The 20585-nt window shown below is 38.3% G+C and overlaps 2 protein-coding genes across 3 annotated transcripts in view; one reads left to right on the forward strand and one right to left on the reverse strand.

Annotated features, from left to right (window-relative positions):
- Positions 1-19860, reverse strand: part of LOC136866235 (zinc finger CCCH-type with G patch domain-containing protein) — a 143351-nt gene extending 123491 nt beyond the window's left edge. Inside the window, exons 1-4 of the mRNA XM_067143020.2 lie at positions 19694-19860; positions 19320-19529; positions 7999-8094; positions 7773-7907 (exon numbers count right to left, since the gene is read on the reverse strand). Of these exons, the coding sequence (XP_066999121.2) occupies positions 7773-7907; positions 7999-8094; positions 19320-19529; positions 19694-19750 (498 nt within the window). The 5' untranslated portion in view covers positions 19751-19860. The remainder of the gene's footprint in view (positions 1-7772; positions 7908-7998; positions 8095-19319; positions 19530-19693) is intronic.
- LSm-4 (Like Sm protein 4) overlaps positions 1-20585 on the forward strand; it is a 209851-nt gene that overhangs the window by 113514 nt on the left and 75752 nt on the right. The window contains exon 1 of one of the 2 annotated variants that reach the window (XM_067143021.2): positions 20083-20409. The exons of the other annotated variant lie outside the window; for it this stretch is intronic. Coding sequence (XP_066999122.2) covers positions 20304-20409 — 106 coding nt within the window. The 5' untranslated portion in view covers positions 20083-20303. Of the gene's footprint in view, positions 1-20082; positions 20410-20585 lie in introns of those variants that run through there. 2 annotated transcript variants of the gene reach the window in all.

The raw sequence follows: 20585 nt of genomic DNA on the forward strand, positions 1-20585 counted from the left end.
TGTAATTTTATGTTGTGTTAATTATTTAACTTTTAACTGTTACGAAAGAAGAGGGATGCTATTCAAATTCAACAGTCACAAACTTAATTATCCATTCCATTGTTGACGAATAATGTACTGTAATGTGCCCTCTCTCAGCCCACGGAGCATAGAATACGGTATGCTGGTCATTTCTGCTTCAGAATGATACCTACAACTTATTTGGTAGTGTGTAATATCTCCGAGTACCGTACGTAGATCTTTCATATCGTTCTCTGGCAAGGTGAAATATATTCAAAACAGGCAACTGCATCGTAAATATTTCACAATGCAGAGGAATCGGAAAACAGCCTAGCAGTCCGTCATAGTCAACCTCCGCTATTAGTAGACAGGTAGGCTACATTCTGTACTGTAGTGCAAAGAAAATGTGAGAGGGACTGATAAAGTTGAACATTTATTTTCTGTTCTAACTGCTGAGAAATGTTGATATTGAAATCTGCAGTAAAAAGAAAACATGTAGTTTTAACCATACAAAATAAAGTCAATATAATCAAACGGTTAAAGAAAGGTGAATTAGTCTCAAATTTAGCATCAGATTTTGGTGTGGGTGTGACAACAGTGCACGACCTAATGAAGAATAAAGACAAAGTGTTGCAGTTTGCAGCGAGTTCTGACAGTATTAAATAACCCTAGTATGTTCTGAGAGTTTGCACAGACTCGCTGAAAGAAAAACAATGAAAGCATCATCTTTAAAAGAACTGGATGCTGTGTTATTCACGTGGTTTCAGCAAAAGAGAGGCTATGATAACAAGTCAGGCAGAAATTTTTCACGAAAAGATGGGGCTCTCAGGGTCCTCACCAGCATCCAATGGTTGGCTACAGAGATTTAAGGACAGACATGGCATTTGAGAATTAAACATCGAAGGAGAAAAACTAAGTGGTGACAGCAGTGCAGCAGAATACTTTAGATACAAGTTTAAGCGCATAATTGAGAGATACAATTTTGTTCCAAGTCAAATGTACAATGCCGATGAAACTGGACTTTACTGGAAAGTGCTTACCCAGTAAAACACTAGCAGCTGCTGAAGAGAAATAAGCTCCTGGTCACAAATCTAGTAAAGAGTGCATTACCAACTTGTGCTGTGCGAGCACTGGTGGCGACCATAAATTAAAATTAGCTGTTGTTGGTAAAGCAAAACATCCACGATCTTTCAAAGGAACAGTGATGAAATATTTCCCAGTAGATTATTGTCATAACAAATCTGCATGGATGACAGGCAATATTTTCAGGACCTGATACCATAATAAGTTCGTTCCGCGAGTTCGAGACTTCTTGGCGTCCAAAGGCTTGCCATTAAAGGCCGTCCTTTTTCTTGAAAACGCACCCTCTCACCCTACTGATACAGAGTTGAAATCAGAGGATGGATGCCACCTAATGTAACTTCATTAATTCAGCCGATGGACCAAGGCGTCATCGCAATTTTTAAGGCAAATTATAAGCGGGAATTGCTAAGCCTCTTACTTTCTGAAGAAACATCGATGGTTGAGTTCTGGAAAAAACTCAATCTTAAAGAAGCGCTTTATCTTGCCCAGAAATCATGGGATTTAGTAACCGCTCTGTACATCACTCGATTGTGGAGAAAATTGTATGTTGATGTCGAAGAGCTCGCCGACGATTTTCATGGGTTCATTGATGAAGATGAAAATGAGGGACTGATGATCAAGGATATCCAGAAGACTAGTGAAAATAATATTCATTTTGGAGAAGTGGATGAAAGTAACATTGAGGAGTGGCTTCTTACTGATGATGTATTGCCTGGGCATCACATTCTAACTGATGACGAAATAGTAAATAAAAGCATGAACGGGAACTCGGCAGTCAGCTGCGAAGTGACGAGTGAAAGTGAGGGGGATGGGGAAGAAGAGTGCATCACAAACAATCGCGTACCGCTTCAGACCGCACTGGAGTCGGCTGAAACGTTAATGGAATTCTTGGAGCAAAAGGACGATACGGAATTTTTAACGGAATTTTTAGACATTCTTGTAATTAGAAAGCTCAGAATGGACGTAAAGAAGAACATAAGTTGTAGGAGAGTGCAAATAAAAGTAATGGATTTTTTTAAAGCAGGTAAGTGAATTATTTATGGTCCGCTGGTAATTTAGGTGAATATTTAGTATGTACTAGCTGATGTACCCGTGCTTCGCTACGGGATTCTCAGAAAGACTGACTTTGTGGTTTTCTTAACATGAAATCAACATAGGTCATTACAAAAACGTAAGTATGAATGTAGCGATTAAAAGCAATGCTATCATAAAAATACTCAATCAAATGGAAAGCCGCATTTTTTATCACTTTTAACGAACAGTGCTGCGATTAGATTGCGGTGCCAATCTAATAGTCCAAAGTTCCAGAGCTGGGATGACCAGGCCTCAGATTGCCATGAACACTCATCTGCCATTATTCTGCTAAATATGCACACTGTTCATTCCAATCAGTGCCTCAGAGTAGGGATTGAATAGCCCGAATGCTATGATGATCCAGTGTGTTACGTACCAGTAGTATCAGAAAATTTACAAACTTGGGGAATGGCATGCTAAAGAAGAAAGTTATCTAACTCGCAAGCTACTTCCCATCAATATTCAGGCAGGCTGTTACACTCTATACGACTGGGCGAGTTGACCATGTGGTTAGCAGTGCGCAGCTGTGAGCTTGCATCCGAGAGATAGTGGATTCGAACCCCATTGTCGGCAGCGCTGATGATGGTATTCCGTGGTTTCCCACTTTCACACCAGTCAAATGCTGGGCCTGTACCTTAATTAAGGCCTAAGGCACTCCTAGCCCTTTCCTATCCCATCGTCGCCATAAAACCTATCTATGTCGGTACGACGTAAATCAAATAAAAAATACTCTGTACACAGCAGTAATCCTATCTACCGGAGATGAGGGGCAACAGATATTACAAAGCACATCACGACAAACAATGGTCAATGTAATGTTATTGTTGATCAATGTTATGAGCTTTCTATATTGTAGGCCTTCACATTTAGTTTTCTTTCGACTCTGTGATTTGTAAAATATTTTATACCATAAACAGTAGTTTCTTATTCTCCGAATTTACATACCGATTTTCATTAAATACTGTTTACCCATTTTCTGGTTACTCAGCGCTGATATGGACTTAGTAACAAAAATCCAAAATCATGAATATCTTTGTGATCATAGCCAGTACGGTAACAATGTATAAGACATGAATAATAGGAAATTTAATACTATATAACCCTAGTTATGTAGCATTCATCGATTACACCTCTAATAAGAAATATTTGAGAATTACATTTTAGGCCTTCCCCTAAACTACCATTTCACTCAGCGTGAATAAAATAATTTACAGCCCAGACTATAGCGACTTATTTCCTGACTTTGCATACCGATTTTCATCAAGATAGGACTACTAATAATAACAATATTTGAGAAATATATTTAGGCCTTCCCGTAAACTACCATTTCACTCAGCGTGAGTAAAATGATTTATAGCCTAGATTGTAGAGGCTCATCCCCCGACTTCACATACCGATTTTCATTAGACCACTAATAACATAAATAGTTGAGAATTCAATTTTAGACCTTCCGCTAAACTACCATTTCACTCAGCGTGAGTAAAATGATTTATAGCCTAGATTGCAGAGGCTCATCCCCTGACTTCACATACTGATTTTCATTAAATTCTCTTCAACCATTTTCTCGTGATGCATGTACATACATACATACATACATACATACATACATACATACATACAGACAGACAGACAGACAGACAGACAGACAGACAGACAGACAGACAGACAGACAGACAGACAGAAAGTACGGAAAAGTAAAAAATGCATTTTCTTGTTACTGTGGACATGACCGATACAGAAATACCATTCTTTTCAAATTCTGAGCAATGTACAGACAAAACTCTTATTTTATATATATAGATTGTTGTAGCTTTGAGTACATTTTGGTTTTAAAGAGGGTTTAATGCACTGCATTTTAAGATTATACGGTATGTATTTTACGTACTTTAAAGTCCATTAAAATTATTAGTATGGATTAGCCAAATTTTTTTTATTAACTAGGGCATTAGAACGGATAATTGAGGTTTTACTGTATATAGTTTATCTGTAACCTCTATACGAAATAAAAAAATAAATAAATAAATAAATAAATATACAAACAAACAAACAAACAAACAAACAAACAAACAAATAAACAAGCTGTCTCAGCTAAAGATTGGGTCCACTGTATATATTCCACTCCTGAAACCATATTGTTCCTCTTGTAACTCTCCTTCAATCTTTCTTCTCATTGTTCTTTCTAATATCCTTTCCAGTATTTTAACCACCTGTGATATAAGTGTGATTCCTCTATAGTTACCACAAACTTTCTTGTTCCCTTTTTTAAACACTGGTATTATTATTATTATTATTATTATTATTATCCTTTTTTAGTCTTCTGATACACATATGTGCTTCCACATACACTTTAGTAGTCGGTACAACCATTGCATACGAACAGGTCCAGCAGCCTTTAGCATTTCTACACTGATTTCATCCATCCCGGTTGCTTCTTCCATCTTCACATTTTGTATCGCTACCTCCACCTCCAGCATTGTTATATCATCCTCTGTTGTTGAGTCCTCACACTGTATTGCTTCTATCTCCTCTGTACAGTTGCTTACATTCAATACCTTATCAAAATACTCTTCCCATCTTCTCTTTATCTCTTCTGGGTGTGTTAACAACTCCCCATCTTCCTTTTTTACTAGCTTTGTGATAACTATTTCTGTCCTCTTACTTCTTATAAGCCCATACAGCATCATTTTACTGCCACTTACAACCACTTCCATTTTTTGTGTGAATTCTTCCCAACTCTTCTTCTTTTATTCTCCTACCACCTTCTTATATCTCCATTTGCTGTTGATATATTTCCTTTTGCTTTCTTCTGTTTGATCTTGGTTTCATTTTCCCCAAGCTGTCTTCTTTTCTTTCACCATTTTCCTCACTTCCTCATTCCACCATGGTGTTTCCTTTTCTTTCATTCTTGTAGATGTCCTGCCACATGCAATCTCTGCTACACTAACAAATACCTTTTTAAAATTGGCCTATTCCTCTTCTACATTTTCCATGTCAGTAATTGGAATTTGTTGCTTCAATCTCTCCTGAAAATCTTCCTGTACATTTTAGTCTTTCAATTTCCATACTTTGAATTTACAATCTCTTGTCTCTTTTAGTTTTTTTCATTTTTCCTAACCATAATTTTGCCACCACAACTCTACTGTCCCCATCAAATGCTTCTCCCGGTAAAGCTGTCACATCCACAAACTCCCTGCGATTTGTCCTTTCCATCAAAAAGTTGTCAATTACTGATTTTGTTCTTCTGTCACCCCATCCATATCTCGTAATTTTCCTGCTGTTTTTCTTCCGAAACCATGTATTCCTCACTATCAGTCCATTCCTTTCGCAGAAGTCCACTAGTTCCTCTCCTTCACGATTCTTTTTCCCATATCCATATGGTACAATGACTTCTTCCTTTCCTTGTCTCTCGTTTCCGACCTGTGCATTCAGATCTCCCAAAATAACCACTTCCACCCCTGATATATATATTTTTGTTATTGGCTTTACGTCGCACCGACACAGATAGGTCTTACGGCAACGATGGGACCCTGATATTTCTCTTTCTACTTTCTCCAAGAATCGTTCAATATCTTTTTCCCTGTTTCGCGTCTGTAGTGCATACACTTGTATGAAGTCTATTACTTCATTCTTCATCTTTAGTCTAATCTTCATTATTATGTCACTCACACATTCTACCACTTCAACATACTCCTCCATTTGCTTCAAAATGATTAGCCCTACTCCGTATACTGCCTCTTGGCTATCATTCCAGTATAATGTGTATCCTTTCCTCAATTTCTTCCCTCCGTTACCTTTCCATTTCACTTCACTCAGCCCCATCACTCCCACCTTCTCCTTCTCCATGGAGTTTAACTACTTCCTCCGCCTTTCCTGTCAGGGTCGTAAGATTTACTATTCCTATCTCAATGTTGGTTAATGGTTGCCCATTTCTCACAGTTCCCCCAGTACCCTGAGAACTGCACATCACCTGCAGGGGACGCCCTAACCTTTTCTGAGGCTGATTTACTAGTAACATATCATGTATAGGCTATTATTACAATGGGGTCGCCACTCCCAAAGGCATTTTATACGTAATGCAAGGTGTTATTCTAGGCCACTCCACTGGAGTACAGACACCTTCTGTGGCCGCTCCTCTGGAGTACAGATGCTACAAGTTTCTTCCGCCACCGATGTCGGACCAAAGTCCACCTTCTCCGCCACTGATGCCGTTGGGGTCTTCACCCATACCCTGGGCTCTCCATATTTGTGACCCCTGGAGAGAGGGTGTCCCAGTATTTTAAAGCCCCCAGGAACTGAGCTGCCTATTGGTCGGCAGGTTGTATTAGGTATTTTAACCAGCCCTACTGAATTGTAGGGTCCTCCATCCGCCACCTGGAGATGCACGATCTAGGGGTTAACACGCTCCCCGATAATTTGTTACGACATGGTTTGTTAGTATACATGGCTTCACCTTCATTTTCTCATTTGTCTTCTTTCATGGATTTTGATATATTATCACAGATGATTGTGAAAGTAATTTTGATGAACCAACTACTGACTTGAATGATTTATTAATTCATAATATATGTGAAGGTTGACAGGAAATGGTTTATTACTGTAAAACATGTTTGAGACAACCAGGTCTCCACCCTGAAAACTGGTTCAGAATTACAATGATGAACTCATTTTGAGCTGAGGTTGTAAATATTTTTCATGTAAAGATTAACTGATTTTGAATTGTGGTTGATAATATTTTTCATGGAGCCTACTATAATTAGATTTTTGTGTAAGGCTGTTCTAGGAGCTGCCTAGTAAACAGTAAAGGTATGCTCTGTTTAGTCAGAAGGCCATGGGTTCTATTCCCGGGCAGGAAATCTAAAAATTTAAGAAATGAGATTTCCATTTCTGGAGCGGCACATAGTCCTGAGTTTCATTCAGCCTGCACAAGAAATGAGTACCAGGTTAGATCCTGGGAGCAAAGGCTGCCAGACATAGAGCTAACCACTCTGTGCCAAAGTTACGGAAAGTGCTGCTTCATGGCCTGTATGGAGATGGCTTTGCTTTCTGTAAGATTGCTTTATGCTGTTCACTTTCTGCAGAAATAAAATAGAAGTTAAACAAGAAGCATTGGTTAGGGCTGAAAATGAAAATTCACAGCCTGTTTCCAGTCATTCGACCGGGTCAGGAATGGAATGAATGAAGCCCCCATCAAGCGGCAAGGATAGGAATTGTGCCAGCTACCGAAGCCTGTCGCACCTGGTTAGGGATAATGGAGATTTTTAAAAATGAGAGGGAGCATATTGTGTGTGAGGAGGCCATCTGTGCTTTTCGCCAGAGCTCTAGCCAGGCCATCCCTTATTATAATGTAAACACCTGAATAGAGAACACTGTAGTATTTGGAGAAAACATGCCAGTCAAGTTTTATAAAATGATTCATTACTGTCTAGCAGAAGGTGTGATGCAATAATTTATGTCATGTAGTGACAGCTAGCAACCACTCTGTTATCTACTAATACAGAAGCCAAAGTAGCAATGAAGTAGATAACATTATCCTAAAAGTGGTTGAAGTAAATTGAGGACAGCAGAGAATTGAACCAATTACAATTAGAATTACTTGAGTAAAATTTTACACACACCTGTATTTGGTCCATACTGGAAATATTTTCAATAGGTTCAACGCTAAATATAAGAGCGTTATGGTAAGTAGTATGTTCCCATTGATGACTATGGGGTGCTTGGCATTTCATTCCTTGCAAAGCAGCCAGATCAGCCTGAAAAAAGTATTTAAACACGTATGAATAGCAGTTTTTTTTTCAAATTAAATCATATATGTGATTAGGATGACTAATTATAACACACTACCTGAATATCAGATAAGTTACTGGTCTGCTTGGAGAGTGACTCAAATGTCCCATTGTTTGAACTACTGGCAAATGCATCTTCATTTTCTAGTTCAGCCTGAAAAAATATTAGAATGTTCATCAAAAAACACCAGATTTGAAATTCTAAGTATGGGCAACTATAAAGGTAAACATTATAAATTAATTAGTTTTTGGTTCTTCCCTCTTGCTGACTGGCTTTTATCTTATCCTATACTTTCACAATCAAGACCAAAAATCTGTGAAGAAAGCCCCCCCTCCCAACAATTCTGGTGTCTGCTCTCCTGATGAAGCTGGAGAGCAGAAATGAGAAAGGGATGTAGAACTAAGGTTGTTGAGGAAAGAACTATTTCTATCTGAAGATGGAAATCTGGAGATTATCCTTGCCCTTTTCAGGTCTGCTCTTGTCTCCTATTTCTGTTACTCCCTCTTCCCACACTGACCTGTCATTGTGTTCATCTTCTAATTAGTTAATTTTCATATTCGTATCTTTTTACCTGATGACCTGACTTCACATTTATTGAATTCATAACGTGTAATTGATTCCAGAGGTACGGTAGTTAAGTTGCTCAAGATTGCTTTAACTATAGGCATACTCATTTTTAAATGTACAGCAGAACATCCTTTTTCCACCCTGAGAAGATTAAAAACTTATCTGTGCTGTACCACGACGCAAGGAAAATTGAAAGGCAATGCAATCATGCATGTCCATGCAACAAAAAATAAATTGAATCTCAAAACTGCGGCAAATATTTTCATCTTTTTTACATGTACAGCAGAACATCCTTTTTCCACCCTGAGAAGATTAAAAACTTATCTGTGCTGTACCACGACGCAAGGAAAATTGAAAGACAATGCAATCATGCATGTCCATGCAACAAAAAATAAATTGAATCTTAAAACTGCGGCGAATATTTTCATCTAACGATTGACTTTTCTTAGGAAAACTCCCTTTACGAGTGAGAATTAGAAATTCTGCAAAGATTTTTAAACTTTGTACTTTCAGTTTCTCTTTTATTATTAAACTAATAATAAGCACCAAATGTGAGGCGATTTACTTTTCAAAACTCAGTTTGGTATCATTCCATGAGAAAATTAGACTATTATGCCTTCTACCTTAAGATTTTAGAGACACAATTTGTATTTCATTAGCTTCCATCTTTTTGCTTCACATATATTTAAAATCTATTCTTTTCCATGATAAAACACACTTTTTTTAAATGTATTTATTTGTTTATTGTGCTTCAGAGAGGTATAAAACTAATGATTTGCAACACATATAGACTACACATAGGTACTATTACATTATATGAAAACAAATTCTTCTTCTTCTACCGCTTTTCCCAAACCTGTGGGGGCGCGGGTGCGAACTGTGTTGCACATGTGAATTTGTACCTATTTTACGGCTAGAAACCCTTCCTGACGCCAACCTTATTTTTTAATTTTTTTTTGCTAGTTGCTTTACGTCGCACCGACACAGAGAGGTCTTATGGCGACAATGGGATAGGAAAGGCCTAGGAGTGGGAAGGAAGCGGCCGTGGCCTTCATTAAGGTACAGCCTCAGCATTTGCCTGGTGTGAAAATGGGAAACCACGGAAAACCATCTTCAGGGCTGCCGACAGTGGGATTCGAACCCACTATCTCCTGGATGTCAGCTCACAACCACGTGCCCCTGACCGCACGGCCAACTCACCCGGTATACACCAATCTTGTATGGAAGGATGTTATCACTATTGCATGTTTCTGTGGTGGTTGGTAGTGTAGTGTGTTGTCTGAATATGAAGAGGAAAGTGTTGGAACAAACACAAACACCCAGTCCCCGAACCAGAAGAATTAATCAAACATGATTAAAATTCGCGACCCGGCTGCGAATCAAACCCAGGACCCTCTGAACCGAAGGCCTCAACACTGACCATTCAGCCAATGAGTCGGACATTATATGAAAACAAATATCAACTTAAAATTATAATTATCTCCTTTGAAAGTCCTTGTAAAATTAAGTCATATATGAAATAATAATACACTTTTCTTCAGAAGCATATTACTACAAATAATCAGTTATATATGCATAAAATGTAACAAGGTATTTCCTAACGGCTTTAAACCTGTATTAGTACTCTAATTGTAAATGATGATGGTAGTGATGCTATTGAAGATTTTAATGTTGAATTTATGTAGATTTATGTGAACTTTTGTTTGTACTCATTCATTATTGTTGGAAAACTGCTTAATAAAACAGTAGTTTATGTTTTCCATTAAATATTGTTCATTCAAAAACACCTAAAACTGGATTTTCATGAGGGTTAAATTTTGATATTTTCTGGAGCCTTCCCTCCCTAGTGGAAACCACATTTCATATTGGACATACTGGAGAGCATGAGGACAACTAAAGCAAATAGTATATGCACAAGAACTGGACAATCCTGATTACCTTCTTTTATCACAGATGTCTGTAGTACAGTGAGATACTGCTTACTACAATCCACAAAATTCATACAACAATGACACACAGCATATTTGTTCTCAAAATTATTTTTACTCCAGGCCTACTTTAATGAAGTTAGCAAAGGAATTGTTGCCAAGGGACATCCAGTAGTTCGTGGAATCCATATCATAGGGATGCATTTATTTTTTTTTTTTTTTTTACTATTCATTTTACATCACACTTATACACACAGGTCTTATGGTGACGATGGGATTTAAAAGGGCTAGGAATGGAAAGGAAGTGATCGTGTCCTTAATTAAGGTACAGACCAAGGATTCTCCTGGCATGAAAGTGGGGAAACCATGGAAAACCATCTTCAGAGCTGTCAACAGTGGAGTTAGAATACACTATCTCCTGAATGCCCATACAATGACTAGCATTCAAGCCATGGCTGCCATGGTGAAAAGCCAGTAAAATTCATGCATATGATATTTTTTAAGACAATTAGCAGTTGGAGGTACATTAAACATGTATATGATACCTACCCATAGCAGAAATACACTATAGCACCATCTAGTTTTGCTTTGTACAGCAATTGTAACTTTTTGTTTAGTTGCACGAAAGCAATTTAGTTATAAACTACTTATTTTATATTATTAATTTGGTTGTACCGACTACTAAAGTGTATATGGAAACACTAATGTGTGCCAGAAGACAGGAAACAAGGGATAATAATACCAGTGTTGAAGAAAGGGGACAGGAAAGTTTGTGGTAACTACAGAGGAATCACACTTACATCGCAGGTAGTTAAGATAATGGAAAGGATATTAGAAAGAAGAATGAGAAGAAAGATTTGAAGGAGAGTTACAAGAGGAACAATATGGTTTCAGGAGTGGAAGATCTACAGTGGTCCCAACATGACTTTCATAGATATAGAAGTGGCATATGATAGTGTCCCCAGAGAGAAGGTTTCAGAAGCCATGGTTAAAAAGAGACTTGGAAGAGAAATGTTAGAAATGGTGCAAGAAACATACAACAACTGTGTTAGCAGAGTACTGATCCCTTGTTGGAAAGACAGAATGATTTAGGAATAAAGGCCACCACACACAGAAAGCTAAGCTAAGCTAAGTTAAGCTAAGCTACACTACACTATGCTATGCTAAGCAATGCCAAGCTGTGGTGTGCTATGACACGAATAAAAAGCTAAGCTAAACTATGCTAGGCAGCACTTTTATTGTCTCACTGTTGTAAATAATCTGTTACTCTCTCTGCACTACTGCTCGGTGGTATGATTTTTTTTTCGAAGGGGTTCGACTGGCTGAGATTGTGTAGGTGTGTGGGCAGACGGAACAGATTATGAATCAGATATATGTGATAAGGAGTGTAGGTCATCACATTCTGGACCCTCACGTTCATCTGGGTGGCTACTTCAGTTACCTCTTGACATCGATATGTTTCCTGTCTGTCAATGTTTGAATGTGCGCTGTAAGGAAACTTAAGCTATTAATGCACATCCAAATGTATATTAAGAAATGACACATGGAGATCTGTTTATGGAGAATGAGCATATTGAACTGTCCTAGTCCTTGTGCTTCAAACGCAGTTATGTTGTTCATTTTATTAGTGAAATGTTTATAATGTCTTAGCTGCAAAACATAACAAATCGAGACGGTCTTGTCTGTGTCTGTTAGGTCATCAGCCCAGAGGCTGGTTGGATCCTCAAATAGCACCACCAAAAGTTATGCGGTTATAAGGAAACCGCAACAACCAATGGTCTTATTTTCTTATAACCTCAAATGAATTGCATGCGTTTTAATTTATAATATACTCAACATATACATTCACTTATAATTTCATCAATTTTTAAAATATTTTAAACATTAGTGATACTGCGTGCGTTAAAATGACAGCTCATCTTCTTGTAGAAATATAAGCAAACCAAACCAAACCAAACTCCATGGCAATACAGCCCATGAAGGGCCTTGGCCTACCAAGCGACCGGTTCTCAGCCCGAAGGCCTGCAGATTACGAGGTGTCGTGTGGTCAGCACGACAAATCCTCTCGGCCGTTATTCTTGGCTTTCTAGACCGGGGCCGCTATCTCACCGTCAGATAGCTCCTCCATTCTAATCACGTAGGCTGCTATTTGCTTTACGTCGCACCGACACAGATAGGTCTTTTGGCGACAACAGGATGGGAAAGGCATAGGAATGGGAAGGCAGCGGCCGTGGCCTTAATTAAGGTACAGCCCCAGCATTTGCCTGGTGTGAAAATGGGAAACCACGGAAAACCATCTTCAGGGCTGCCGACAGTGGGGTTCGAATCCACTATCTCCCGATTACTGGATACTGGCCGCACTTAAGCGACTGCAGCTATCGAGCTCAGTAATCACGTAGGCTGAGTGGACCTCGAACCAGCCCTCAGGTCCAGGTAAAAATCCCTGACCTGGCCGGGAATCGAACCCGGGGCCCCGGGTAAGAGGCAGGCACGCTACCCCTATACCACGGCGCCGGCTGTAGAAATATAAGGCAGAAGGAAATCCATTAGTTTGTGGAATCTCCACTCCATTTTTTCCCTTCCTGCCCACTTTACTCTCTTTTTGTCTCGTTAGTGCCTCCCTAAAACAGTCTCTCAGCCTTTTTAATAAGTTTTTAAGTTCCTCACCTAAAACAATATATGCTATTATTTTACCTTTCATGTTCTTAGTAACTGTTGATATATTTAGGAATATGGCATACAGTTGCAGAACAGGCGCGTCAACGGTATCTGCTAAATTGTAAATGTGTGTAAAGCCATGTGAAAAATGTATTCTTCTCAAACAATTAGAACTGTCAAAATTTTGATTATATATTTAATTTATAAATGATAGCCTACCTACAATCAATTTAAAGTACTGAACTTATTTCCCGCCAAATCTTATCAAATCTCTGTAGTAATTTGATGACATATCATAAAAGCAGGGATATATTTTTACCTCCTCAATTAGTCGTTCTTCTTTTGGCCCGTTATCCATTGTATTAAAATATCGAAGTACTATACCATAAGAGACTCACACGACACGACTAAACACACACGACAGCCCGCCAGACCAACTGCTCAGAAATGAAAAGCGCATGCGCCAGGCCAGCTACAGCCAAGAAAATCGCCTGCCAAGCGATCTGTTTCGCTTAGCTTAGCTTGACATAGTATAGCTTAGCATAGCGGCCTGTGTGTGTCATCATACTTAAATGCATTGGGAGCGATATTTTTCACAACACCGCGTAGCTTAGCTTAGCTTAGCCTAGCTTTCTGTGTGTGGTGGCCTTAACACTGGACTAAGACAGGGGAGTGTGCTGTCACCTCTTTTGTTTATTATGGTCATGGATAAAGAAAACAAAGGAACGCTATGGAGATAAAGAGATGAAGATACTGCTATATGCAGATGATGCTGTGATCTGGGGAAAGAACAGCAAAGAAGTGCAACAACAACTATATGTACTGAAGGTAAAAATTGAGAAGTATGGCATGAAAATCAGTACAGAGAAAAACAAGACTAGGGTGGTGCCGAGAGGGGAAAGGCAAGGAAAGGGCACTGTGAAAAGTCAGAGTCTGGAAACTGTAGACAGCTTTAAATACCTAGGAAGTGAAGTAATGCAAAATGCTAGGGCGGACATGGAGATTAGCAGGAGGGTAGAGCAGGGCAATGCATTCTACCAAAGTGTAAAAAAAAATTTGTTTGGAGCAATGAAGTATCAAGGAAAAGTAAAGAGATAATGTACAAAATGTACTAAGTACCCATACTGACTTATGCAGCTGAGACTTGGACTTTGACTAGCAGAGTGGAATTTCAAGCCAGTGAGATGAAATTTCTAAGAAGTATGATAGGAAAGACAAGGAAAGAGAGTGAGAAATGAAGATGTTAGGAAGGAGGTTGGTATAGGAAAGCTAAATGAAAGAATTGAAAAGAATAAATTAAGTTGGTTTGGGCATGTTAAGAGGAAGGAGGAGAATAGAATTCCAAGACAGATGCTGGAGTCAAAGTGTGAGGGCAAAAGAGCAAGAGGAACACCTAGAACAAGGTGGATTGAATCAGTAAAGTGCGGCATAAGAAGACGAAATTTAGACTGGGACAAGATCATGGAAGAGGACTGGTGGAAGGAAAGAGGAAGATGGAGAAGTGCCATAAATACCCCAACCCGGAAGGAGCTGGATAAGGGGAAATTATGACAATGATGATAATTATGTATAATTATTTTAAATTGTTTAGTAGCTAAGACACAAAATTCATACCTACATTGTTTTAATAATTTCAGTTAACATGCAATTTTAACGTAGGCATGTGTATAGTCGTGTTGTGAGCAACTTAATGTAAACAGAGCATTAAACTGGTTAGATGTAAGAGAAGGCCACCTGGCCTTAATCTTGCCAGGACTGATCGATCGATCGATCAATCAATCAATCAATCAATCAATCAATCAATCAATCAATCAATGCATAATACAGATGGTACTGTATGTGAAACTGAACTTTCAATAGTAGTACTTTACAAATGAGCCTCTCTTAGAGGGCAGAAAGACACTATTTGTCCTTCAGTTCCTCTGAAACTAGAAAAAAAAAAAAAGACTAGTAGAGAAGAAAGAAAGACAAAAAAAATCTTTTCTTGAAAGCTCAAGTACGAAGTCATCTTTAAGTGTCTATGAAGTGCCTAAAATAGAGATTATATTACATTGTCAAATGCAAGAATTTTTCAAAACATCAGCATCCACAGTAAAAACTAATAATTCAAAATATTAAAGAAATTGAAACTTTAATAAGCACACAAGTACGCCTAATTACAGGATAAGAGAAGTGTTCTCTAAAAAACCTTTTTTTTCTGTATTTAGTACAGGCAGGTTCCACATTGTATGGTCATTCTGAAACTCTCGGACGATGGGTGCCAATTCAGTGTAGAGAGGAATGCTAGGTAACACAGTCTTCAAAACTATTACTGTGAAATGTTATTATTGCCCTTCTTTCATTATATGTGCTGAGCAAAGCATTGAGGTGTAAGGGATTAGACTCATTCAATTGTGCGTATGTGTGTCTTTAAACATCACTGTTCGTTAAGATGGGTAGTCAGTGGTTGGGATGCCAGTGGCAGTCACTGTTCGAGAGGTTTACCTATGCTCCATTCAAAATGGATGTAAATGTCTCATACAACAAGAAGGACATACCACCTACAAGAAAATGCAAGACTTATCGAAGATATACAAAGAAAGACCCCTTGTAGCTCAAGGGCACCTAGATGAAGCAGTGGAGATAGTTACAAACCTAATACAGGAAGCCACCCTACCAACAAAGAAAAGGCGAGCACAAAGGTGGTTCGACAGGCAGTGCTACATTTCACGCAAAGACATTTTACAAGCACTCCAGATAGCGAGAACAACGGTGACCACTGATCAGTTGGAGACATATGCCATTAAAACAAGGGAATACAAAAAAAATTGTAAAAGGAAAGAGAGCTGAATGCTTGGAGGAAGAAGCCATAAAGCTAATAGCCGACACTGAGAAAGACCCTTTTACCATTCTCAGAAAAAAACTTACGTGCAGAGCGAGGGAAACCGCCGTGGAAACATGCGAGAAACACTTCACAATGCTTCTAAACAAATACACAGCCAAAATACCAGAAACTTGGAGAACAGCAAAGTTGAAGATTCTCTACAACAAAAAAAGAGATACTGACAGCCCCGACTTATATAGAGACATAGTGCTCGAAAGCAACCTATATAAAACTTTTGCAAGCATTCTAGTAAAACACCTGACCAAGGAAATAGTCCCGTTCATACCAGAATGCCAACTAAGCTTCCTTACAGGAAGAAGTATGATCCAAGCCGCAGGATACGTAAAACAGAAAATAGAGGAAGCATTGAAACACCCAAAGGAGAAAGCTTTCAACCTTATAGACAGAGATAACCTGATAGGAAAACTAAAGGAAAGGACTGGTGACCACCCGCTCATAAGAATCGTCATGACCAGCCTATCATAAGTTACGAATTTCATTGTTATCCGTATTGGCAACTGATCACTATCAAAGGGTAGAAAGGGTCCACCTCTTCAATATCATTTGAATGTACAGTATATTGTCTTATAAAACTGAGACTAGTTTCGACATTATATATATTGGGTCATCTTCAGCCACGCTCCAACTGGAAGACATAAGCACACATAACCAATAATAACAGAAACACTCTAGTAAAGTGAAAACCGTCTATACGCAATGATTCTAATATCTTATAGGCCTAATGATAATTTACGTTTGTTCATTAGTAATATGGGTATCAATCAATAGTAATATGGGTATCAATCAATCAATACTGATCTGCACTTAGGGCAGTCGCCCAGGTGGCAGATTCCGTATCTGTTGTTTTCCTAGCCTTTTCTTAAATGATTTCAAAGAAATTGGAAATTTATTGAACATCTCCCTTGGTAAGTTATTCCAATCCCTAACTCCCCTTCCTATAAATGAATGTTTGCCCCAATCCAACTTTATCTTCATATTGTGATCTTTCCTACTTTTAAAGACGCCACTCAAACTTATTCGTCTACGAATGTCATTCCACGCCATCTCTCCGCTGACAGCTCAGAACACACCAATTAGTACAATTTACGAACCTCATCGCATAGATCCGTATTGATACAGTTAAAACTAAGAAACAATGTTAGGTTTTGGTCCACCCAATCAATACACGTCACTTTAAAAGTGAACTATTCAATTAAAAACATTTAGGGACATGTTTCGTCTCTATTTGAGACTTCATCAGCCATAAAATTATGTGGTAGATTACAAAACTCAATCAGAAACTGAAAAAAATGTAACAATGGAGGAACCCAATGTCTTCTAAAGACTATTTGGGAAATATTAGATTTTAGTCTTAATATTAATGAAATTAATATTAATTTAACAGGATATTAGATTTTAGTCTTAATATTAATTTAATGAAAAATCTAATATTCTGTTCGATATAATCATTTCTATCCCTATACACAAAGTATAAACGGAAAAAAAGACACGTTAAGTCCACAAATCATTTCAAATCTATCTACCCGCCCCTCCTCACACATCCCTCCATCCAATCCCTACCATCATAAGCTATACTCCTGTTCCCTCTCAACAATCAGTCTGGTGTTGGTATCCGTACCAAGTGCACGCAACTTACGAAGAACATAGGGGTAAGTCTCATATAGCTATACATATTTATCTCAATCTTCTAGCTTTCCTTCTTTTCTCAATTATTTACTTCAAATTATTTTCTTTTCAGACATTCACTTCAAAACAAATTAAACAATAGATCACTACGTCTGATGAAAGGGAATACCTATTCAAATTATGCATGTTCCCCTTAAAGCTACATACCGGTAAGTCATTACCCATATTACTAATGAATAAACATAAATTAGCAATCAAGTTGCTCGTCTACACAGATAAGGATACAAACTCCCAGATCAACTCAAGAACATTGGCTGATGTATGAACAACAAAATAGTTCGGCATCAACCACAGCAGTTTTGATGTGTTATTTAGTTTCAAGTTTGGATTTATGTTGTTCGGACCTCGTCAATGTTTTAAATTAAGACTGTAAATTGTGTAGGCCTAATACCAGAGTTTATATTATTATTGGTTATATGTGTGCTTATGTCTTCCATTTGGAGCGCGACTGAAGATGACCCAATAAATATAGGGTCAAAACTAGTCCGAGTTTTATAAGACAATATACTGTACATTCTAAAGGTATTAAATAGGTGGACCCTTCTTACCCTTTGATAATGACCAGAATAGACTACAATGTAATTAAAACTCGATGATGGAATACAGTAACCACATCAAGAAAGGTAACTCAAACCAATGAGGTACACCAAGGAGACCCCTTACGTCTGCTGCTATTCCACATGGCAACAGCAGACATCACTCGAATACTGACGGATTTCCTAAGACTCCTCTATTAATGTACACTGAAGATATGACTCTGGGATGGTATTTAAGGACGAAACTTCAGAAGACAATGATAAAGTTAGAAGCTTGGGCATCACAGAATAAATCTGAGATTAACCAGGAAAAGATAGTTCAGATGGTGGTCAGAAAACGCGGCTAGACAGCCATGGACGACACTATAAAGCTAAAAAAGAATCCGCTAGAAATAGTCAAGAAATTAAAATACTTAGGCATTACCTTTCACACGACCATGACATCCTTCAACTGTCATTACACAGAACGACAGGAGCAATTACGGCCATTCACAACTATCAAGAACCTATCTAGGCTATCACTCAACACAGCAATGACATTATTCAAGACCACAATAGCTCCAATTGTCACATACGAAATTGAGATAATCTGGGACATCCTGACAATTAGCGACCTGGAGAAAATATAACAAATCAAAGCAGGAAACGTCAAGAAGGCTCTAGGAGTGGGTAAATCAGCATACTCCAGACTCGTTTATGTTCTTGCCTGGGAAACATATTACATTGAAGATCTACAAATAAAACTACTGCTGTCATCTACAGAGCCACAACAACCACTTCAGAACAAACTTCTAAGGAAATGTGCTGATATAGACCTTGAATTCTACGACAATGACGAAACTGGACTAAAGATCCACAAGAAAAAACAGACATGTCATAACCAGATGTGATACATGGCTTCTATTACAAAATATGAGCGAAGACAAAATATCATAAACCAACGAGTGACTGTTTGCACACTGTGCAATGATGCCTGTGATCGTCATCCTAAAGTGTAAAAAGAGACAAAAGCGCTGACTGAATATAGCAAAGAGTGAACCCACTATACGCAATACTCATTCGAGTGTTCCTTACATTATTACCGGTAAAAATTACTTAAGGAAGAATATCAATACCAACCTTAAAGAGAGCGTATTCTTTAGCAAAAGGATCTTCCTCCTTATTTTGTTTCTCCTCTGCTGCTGAATTAGTTCCCTGGTGTTGCTGAACACTGGAAAGATTCTCCTTTGTAAGTTTAATGAGTTCTTCAATATCTGATTGAAGAGATATTAAGTTATCTCGATCAGGGCCAGGTGTCGAAGCACTAATTGCCAGCTGCACCTGTGACAACTGTAGAATCGAAATTAATAATTAAGGCTTCCTGAATAACAAAACCAGACAAACACTGCGCTCAGAACGTTCATTATACGGTTACTGCTCACCGAATCAGACTACCAAAAAAGTATTGTACGAAATTAAATCGGAAATAAGAGTTATAACTTCACCATTCTTACTTGAGCTTCATGCTGCGATATCGCTTCTGTGAGAGAATGTATATCCTCCATTGTCATCGCCAAAAGTCGGCGAAATTTATGTTTAACACATAATGTTTATTTCTTATTCCAAAACAACCTCGGCTTTTATTTTCTTATATAGGTCGCCATTTTGTCAAAGTTGTACTGAAGAAGACTTTACACTCCTTCCGCAACCAATATCGACCATATCTTTTGCGTTATTATCAAAAATATTACTTTCCTTAAAGCCTATGTGAATAGAGTGTCGAATTTTATTAGTCCTCTTAAGCTATAAATATTCCTGGTACATTTCTTGGAATTTTGGAAACATATTGATATTTTGAAGAATTGGATACTCTTTGACACTGAGGAACATTGAACTGTTTTTGACACCTGTCTTCAGGTTCAGCTGAGGACCACAGCAAATCCCTTTTGCAGCCCAGTTCTTTTTGCCCAGTTCGGAATGTTATCTTCGGGTTTACTGAAAAAAGTATAAGCACACAGGGCAGAAACATTTTTAGGTTATGATTGCCTAGCGGATACCCGTGTTTTAAGTGTCCTTTGATTTAGGATTAAAGACGGACGTTCAGAAACTAAAGAAGGAATACAGATGATGTATGCCAGAAAATCTTCTACAGTTGAATCACAGGCAGCAGGCTTGTTATTAAAGTGTACACCGGAGGTTACAAGGAATGTTGTCAGAAGCCTCATTCATCGTGAGTAACTTAATATGCACAGCCTAACATTCTTCTGCGCATTGTTAACCCTTAGGTACTCGCGCTCATCCCCCCCCCCCCCCCCCTTAATACTCGCGTGGGGTCTTTAAGGCCTCCGGGACAGTATGCATTGAAAAAATACCCTAATTACAATACAATTGCATCTTATTTTACTG

This window comes from Anabrus simplex, chromosome 3 (assembly GCF_040414725.1).
Source record: "Anabrus simplex isolate iqAnaSimp1 chromosome 3, ASM4041472v1, whole genome shotgun sequence".
Classification (NCBI taxonomy): Eukaryota; Metazoa; Arthropoda; class Insecta; order Orthoptera; family Tettigoniidae; genus Anabrus; species Anabrus simplex.